The sequence below is a fragment of the Gavialis gangeticus genome, unplaced genomic scaffold (genome assembly GCF_001723915.1).
Source record: "Gavialis gangeticus isolate Ggan-Ray unplaced genomic scaffold, GavGan_comp1, whole genome shotgun sequence".
Taxonomy (NCBI): domain Eukaryota; kingdom Metazoa; phylum Chordata; order Crocodylia; family Gavialidae; genus Gavialis; species Gavialis gangeticus.
The window spans coordinates 29,101,341-29,108,837 of record NW_017729026.1 but is presented as its reverse complement, the minus strand read 5'-3'; the positions used below and the strand labels follow the sequence as shown (position 1 = coordinate 29,108,837).

At 44.0% G+C, this 7,497-nt stretch overlaps 1 protein-coding gene across 1 annotated transcript in view; it reads right to left on the bottom strand.

Moving 5' to 3' along the window:
- The window catches only part of SESN1 (sestrin 1), a 133,580-nt gene extending 126,093 nt beyond the window's left edge, over window positions 1-7,487 (bottom strand). Inside the window, exon 1 of the mRNA XM_019520126.1 lies at window positions 7,372-7,487. Coding sequence (XP_019375671.1) covers window positions 7,372-7,440 — 69 coding nt within the window. The 5' untranslated portion in view covers window positions 7,441-7,487. The remainder of the gene's footprint in view (window positions 1-7,371) is intronic.
- Window positions 7,488-7,497: the final 10 nt, after the last annotated feature.

Here is a 7,497-nt window from a genome sequence, read left to right as displayed (position 1 = left end):
AAAGTCCAGAAAGACTATGTCCACTGCTACCCCCGCATCTAAGGATTTTGTGACCTGGTCATAGAAGGCCACCAGGTTGGTCTGACAGGACCTGCCTCTAATGAACCCGTGTTGGTTGCCCCTAAGCATAATCTCCCCTGCTGGCCCCTCGTGGATATGCGCCAGGATAATTCTCTCAAAAAGCTTGCCCAGGATTGAGGTAAGACTAACTGGCATATAGTTTCCCAGGTCCTCCTTCCTCCCTTTTTTGAAAATGGGAACCACGGTGGCCCTCCTCCAGTCCTCTGGCACCACACCAGAGCACCACGAGTGCTCGTACAGTCATGCCAAGGGTCCCGCAATGACCTCAGCTAATTCCCTCAGCACTCTGGGGTGGAGATCATCCAGACCAGCTGATTTAAATACGTTCAGTCCTTCCAGAAGTTCCCTGACTAGATCCTCCCTGACCCTTGGCCTAGATGCGCCTCCCCTGGGGCCTGAGGGGGAGGGGGCTGATCCGGTCCCTGCTCAGAAAAATGGAGGCAAAGAAGTTGTTAAATAGTTTAGCTTCATCATCTGGTGTGACGACCAGATTTCCTAGCGTGTCTTGCAGGGGCCCCACATTATCCAGTACCTTCTTTTTGCCCCCTAGGCATTTAAAAAAGGACTTCTTGTTGTCCTTGATCCGGGTAGCTAGTCCCAGTCCCAACTCCGCCTTGGCCTTCCTGACTGCCCCCTTGCAGCCCCAAGCAACCAAGGTATAGCCCTCCCTGGTGATGGCCCCTCCCTGCCATTGGGAAGGTTGTCTCACTAAGCAGCCTCTGACAGTTGGCAGGGGTTTGAAAGCTTCCCTTCCCCATGGATGTTAAGATCAATAACTCCATAATACCTGCACTCTCTGCCAGCCGAACAAAACAAATCTCTCATTTAGGTTTGTCAATTCCTATCTTCGGTGTTTTGAATAGGTATTTATATTATTGTCAGTACTTAGACTACCTAAATACTTTCTGAACTAGTTATATGGATCAAATGGTAATGTGATTTTTGAAGAAAGGAATAGCAGAATAATAACAGAACAATAATAGCAGAACAAATCCCCTTCCATGCTAAATAATTAGAAATAGAGTAGAAAAATACCTCCAGTGTGGCCTGGTAGAAGAGAATTCAGAAAAATACATATATGCTCATTTACTAAATGGTGAAGTACTAAAGCAAGCAGAAGCTGTGCTATATTTTTACATGTTTGATCTATAAGCAGATTAGCATTTCTCAGCTGGATTTTTTTTAGCCCTGGAAAGGAGAAAAATACATAAACAAATCCATGCTAAACAGACTAAAAAACTCAGAGGGACAGTCCTGCTATGTTTTTATCAATGACAAAACTATGAAAATATTAAAATATTTCACCCAAAATAGTAGTCAACATCAGTTAAACTATCCAAATGCCAATGTGATTTTCCTTTGGGACATCTTAGTAAGTTTAGCAAAAAGTTAAACTTTCACCTAAGCATCGTAGCATTTGATGAAGCATCATTTGCCCTAATCTGAAATGGAGAGACTGGCATGAAGATGTAAAACAATTCGACTATAATTACACCACAGGCAAGTGAAACAGCTGGGAACAGAACCCAAGTCTCCAGAATTCCATTCCAGCATCCTCTCCACTGAGCTAATTTTCTAGATATCCAATGAGCCCCTCCAGAAGTGTCACTTTCTCACTAACCCAGCTTGGGTTATAAGGTATTAAGCAAATCAGCTGTACCAGATCTTCAAAACAAAATAAGAATGGGAAAAAAAATGAACAGAGGAGAAACCTACCAAAGTAATGGAAAAGGTGAATAAGTTGTTTCTCCAACCCTCCACCCCAGTCTGCTGTTCAGTGGAATTTGAGATACAGCACCTTTCTGGCCAAATATCTATCAGTTATATAAATTGTGGAACATCAAGAGGGCAAAATACCAATTCCAGCTGCTTTTAGATGCTCCTTGGCTTCCTTTCCTGGGTCTGAATGGAGGGAGTTTCCTCACTGCATCCCAAGATCTGGGGAGACAGCTGCACATACCTCTAATTCCCAGGTTCTGTGCAAGGGACTAGGAAAGCTCTGAAAGGTTCTGTTAGCAACTACCCACCTCCATTACCAGTTTCCTTCAGTTACCAGGTACCATACAGGAGTCTAGGTAAGTAAGGGAATCTCCGCACTCCAAAATGTTCCTGCCGCTATTTATTCTCCGCATTGGTGCGTCTGAGCAGCCAGAATGCAGAGATAACATGCATTCTTTTTGTCTATACTTCCCACCCATAAGATGGGATGCAAGCATTCTCTTTACCCCAAACTCAGAGGGGAAAGCAACTGCACTCTTGTATTTCTGGTAAATAGTCTTTTTCAGAATCAAAGAAAACAGCATACGTTAGTTTCCCCAAAGAAGTTGATTAGAACAGTGCAAGTCACTATAAGCAATGCAGTGACTATATGCAAGCCACTATAACCAAAGTAAACCAACTGAAAAACTACGTTAAAAATGTGTTCACTGAAAGGAACACACAAGAAAAAATGGAATACTGCATAAAACATCTTCAAATGCAAATCTGATTCACATTGTCCCACTGTTCAGTATTTTAAACAGCAGCATTTTAATTGAAAATACTCCAGAGCAGTTTCAGTTATTTTGAATGTGTTACTTTTTAACATTCCCTTAGCTTAGGGTCACAAGCCTAACGGAAACGTAAATGAAAATGTTGGGCTTGCGCTGGAAGCAGGGTCATAAGCCTGGAAAGACTGAGAAATGCTACTTTATAACACAACTATTAAGTCAGTTTTAAGCAGAAAAGAAACACTCATTTTGCTGAACATGCATCCAGTTCTCAATGTTCATTCTTGCTGAGATTTAGGTGCAGCTAATATTAAAGTTTGTCTACATCCCAAAAGGGCTTCTTTCTTCTGAGTTTTCTGATTAATGATTTCAGCAAAACTGGAAGTTTTAGAATAAAATACAGAAAAAAAATCTCATGTTCCAACATGCCTCCTGCAAGTACATAAATAATATCACAGTTAACATCTTGCATGTAACTTTTAGACTTGTTAACAAGAATTTAACTTTAAAATACCAACTTCTTTAACAGGATCCCTGTCAAGGACATTATTAATTGGAAGCAAAAAAGAGAAACTTAAATAGCTCTGAGTCCACTGTATTGGAAAGTGATCTGTGTATAAAATTACTCCCTTATCATGTAGTAATATACAACAAAAGATTATTGAGTAAATTAAGAACCAGTGGTTATTTTGCCTCCTAAACTGAGAGAAGAAAACAAACCTAATTTAATTTACTCAACTAGATGTTATTCATACAAAATATTAAATTATTTTTTTTACTCTCAAAGCCATTTACCTCTACACCACTAATAATCTTTTACATGTTAATTACATTTCATTAAGTATTTCCCTTTATCTCTCCTCTTTATTGCAGAATGTTGCCAATGGCAGACGTCAGTCAAAACAATGCTTAGTACTGGACAAGATTTATTTTCTTTAATTTCACAGCTGGTTTTTTTTAGCGAAAGAAATTATCAAAGTTTCCCAGAAATCCTGTTCTAAAAAACTGCAAATGAAATTTTCACCCAAGAGTATTATCCCATTTTGATGCAAGATTCACTGTTGTTCATCCAGGGAGATTATGTTAGGAGAATTTTTTTTTGGAGATTTGGAAATGTAATAAAACCTACAGGCATTGCCACCAAGTTAATCATTTAAGTTAGCATAATATTAATTTTTTTTCCCCTCAACTTTCTCTCTAAAATATTTGGTGGCTGTTTTCAAGGACTGACAAAACTCAGATTTTCCATCTTCCCCCGCCCCCATAACAAGTAGACAGAACAAAAATTCAGAACCTTTGTTTATAGCCAACATAGCTGTGGATCAACTGTAGAAATGAAAGCTCACACTCATGAACCATGATCCAAAGTTCCCCAATAAATGGTTCACTGATCCAAAGACACGTAATAAAAATTATTAGCTGCTTATTATTTAAGAATTAAACAGATGAGAAATTGCTAATGCACATCTTGAAGTTATCATCATTCTGATTGCCAAAATATTGCTTTAATATACACAAATACACACACACACACACACACACACACACACAGAGAGCATGCCAAATAATGGTCCATATGACAGAATCAATTAGTGTATATGCACAACACAGATCAAGCTGCCAGTAAACATAACCTTGTAAACTTTTTCAGCAGAGAAAACTTCCCTCTCCGTCCAATCTGCAGTGTCACTTTGAGTCTAATATAAAACAGTAACAGAACAAAACTAGAATCAATTAAACAAAAAAAAAAGTTGACACCTATTCCATCCTTCTGGACATAAATTAGGAAAGTGAGGAAGGTAAGCAGGCCACTGGAAGCCAGGAGATCTAGGTTCCAGACTCACTTCTCCACTACTATATCCCAGGGTATGACATATATTTGGAGTAGTTTCCAAAAGGGGAGCAGCTGATGGGGAGTACACCACAGCTGTTGTGTTCCAACCCTTATGGGTTCTAACCCACAAGCAAGGAGCCATTCAAATGTAACACAGCTGCTCCAGCTTTAACCCTGGCTGAAGCAGTATTGAAGTTGGAGCCATTTTGCTACATTTCTGCCTTGTGCACACTGTTAGATGAGCTGCTTCACAGTTCTGAATCAGATGAAGGTGTTATGTCTTATGTTGTCATGACTGACTGATTTTGCTAGGAGGTTAGACTATGGATGTGTATGGGATGGTTTGGATAGGGATGATCCTTCCCCAGGCAGGGAAGTGGATGAGATCACTTCTTGCAGTCCCTTCCAGTCCTGCTTCTCTATAAGCTCCACTTTTGAAAGGCTTCAAATGTGCACATGTCCATATGCACTGTCACCTACACTTCTGCATGTCAGTTTCCCTTTTTTTATATGCTCTTTTTCAGATTAAAGAAGGACTGTTTCATGTGGACAGCTGTTTATAAAGCATGGTAGGACCCTTTCATAGAAGTTTAACATCAGTATTTTCTAGCCATTTGTAAAGCCTGAAAAACGACATAAATTGTTACTATGAAATAATCTATTTTTAACATACCACTTAGCATGACCCCATAAGACAGTGAATGACCTTTGCCTTCATCAGTATCAGAGAAGACTCAGAAACTGGTGGCACGTGTGGGGCAACTGGCAGCCTCCAGACTACCACCCACGTGCCACTCCCCACATTGCTGCAGTCAGGATACCCTTCCCTCCTTTGGCTTTCATTTCCTGCCCACACCCAGGGGACAAGGGAGCACACGCAGCCTATGGTGTCCCCCGAGCTTGCAGCCTAGGGCACCTGCATGTCCTGGTGCAACAGGGGAACCCATAGCTGGGGAGCTGACTATGGAGGCCTGGGGGCCTGCACAGCACAGGGAGTGGGGGGTGCCTGCATGGTGTTCAACCTGGGGTGCTCACAGCTCATCCTGGTGATGTGTGGCCCTCATTGCTACAGCTCACTGCTAAGTATGGCCCCCAGCCACATAGAAATTGGGACAGCCCTGGTTTAGTTCACTGCTGGATCAACTTACTATGACCCTTTTCACCGGGAACCAACAACTTCTCAACAATTTTGTTTGCAACTTAATAATTTGGCTAACAGACTGAGCTCACTTCCAACTATTAAAAGCAAAAAACTCTACAATGCTTTTTCCACAATTTGCTTCATGTCTTCCAACACATGAATATCCAACCTGGGATACAGGTGCCACAAGTGGTACAGGCAGACTCTGTGCATAGCACGTGGCAGATCAGGGAAGGGACAGGCAGCACAGCAGTAGATAGGGCAGGAAGCACAAAGCAAAGCAGCAAATCAGGACAGAAGCATAGGGAAGGAAGCAGAAGGTAGAGTAGTGGCTTGGACAGGGAGTAAAAAGCAGAGTAGCATGCTGAGCAAAGGGCTGGGAGCAGAAAGCAGAGCAGATCAGTAGGACAAGGAAATCAGAGTGGCACTCAGTGAGGGTGCAGAGCTAATTTGTGGCACACCTGCCAAAAAGGTGGGATTAAACTATGACCGTGTCCAGCTGCAAACCCAGAGCCTTTATTGCTCAGATTGTGCTGGTGCACTTGTTCCAACACAGCAGCTCTCAACCAGAACAACAAGAGGGAGGAGCACCCACAAAAAATGTTTCCAGCACCAGGCTGGTCCATGCTTGCTTCAACATAGACAGCAGCTGAATCCCATTAGTATTAGGCTGATGAGCTATGTATGCCAAGAGGTAGAGCTGATAAACTCCAGCAGTGTTGTCAGGCATATAACTATGCTGCTTTCTTTCCAAAGCTGGCAGGCAAGACCATGTGAGAGGTCAGCTTGGGAGGCTACTCATGGGGTTGGGGAAGGTTTGCTGCAGGTTGGCAGTCATATGGGAGACAGGTAATGGGATAAAGTAGTGATTCTCCACCTTGTGAAACTCGAGGCAACCTCTGAAAATGCCAACTTGAGCTTCCACTTGGGTTTTTAATTACAGAGAAAGACAACAGAGCCATTCTTCTGGTGCAGAGAACTCAGCCAGCCCACAGCAGGGCAGAGCAGTTTCAGGGTTACAAGTTCTCACAGGAAGTCTCTAGGTTTCTCTTGCAAGTCTCGCCTGAATGCTGACATTGTGTGGCACCCCTAAGGCTCCGCAGGAAGGATCTCCAGGCACCCACAGGGGCATGGCAGCACCCAGGCTGAGAGTCTCTATGCTAAATATGCAGAGAGCCACTGTCCCACCCAACCCCAAGCTTCCCCCGGCCACCTGTGCCCACTGCCAGCTGCAAACCCAGAGCCTTTACTGCTCAGATTGTGCTGGTGCATTTGCAGCCCTGAGCAATGCAGCCCCAGGCCCAGTGCCCCAACATCGAGCCCCTGATCCTCACCCACAAGCCACAGTGGAAACAGCCTGGCATACAAAGCATGGTGCCTGCCCCCACGCAGTGCCTGGGTGCTGGAGGTGTACATGTGTGCGTATGAGCATATGTATGCAACATGTGCACCTCTGTGCATATACCTGCTTCTGCACATACACAGATGTTTGTGTGCACAAGTGTACGCACATGTACATGCACCTGCTTGCACATATACACATACACACATGCTTGTCACAAAATTGTGCACGTGTGTGTGCATGCACCTGCTTGTATGCACAAGTGTGTGTGCGTGCACCTGCACAAATATGTGTGCAAGTACACCTGCTCGTGCATGTGCACAAGTGTGCACTCATGTTCATGCACCTGCTTGTGCATGTCCACATGCATGCATGCATGCATGCACCTGCTTGTGCATGTCCACGTGCTTAAGGGTGTGCACGCACCTGCTTGCGCGTGTACACACGTGCATGTACGTGTGCAGGTGTGCACGCGGGGCCTCACCTGCACGCCGCCCAGGATGGCTTCGCAGCGCTGGCGCACGTCGGGGAAGGGGCAGCGCCGGGACAGCATCAGCAGCCGCGCCAGCTCCTGTGCCAGCCCGTGCCTGTGCCCCTCAGGCGCCGCTGC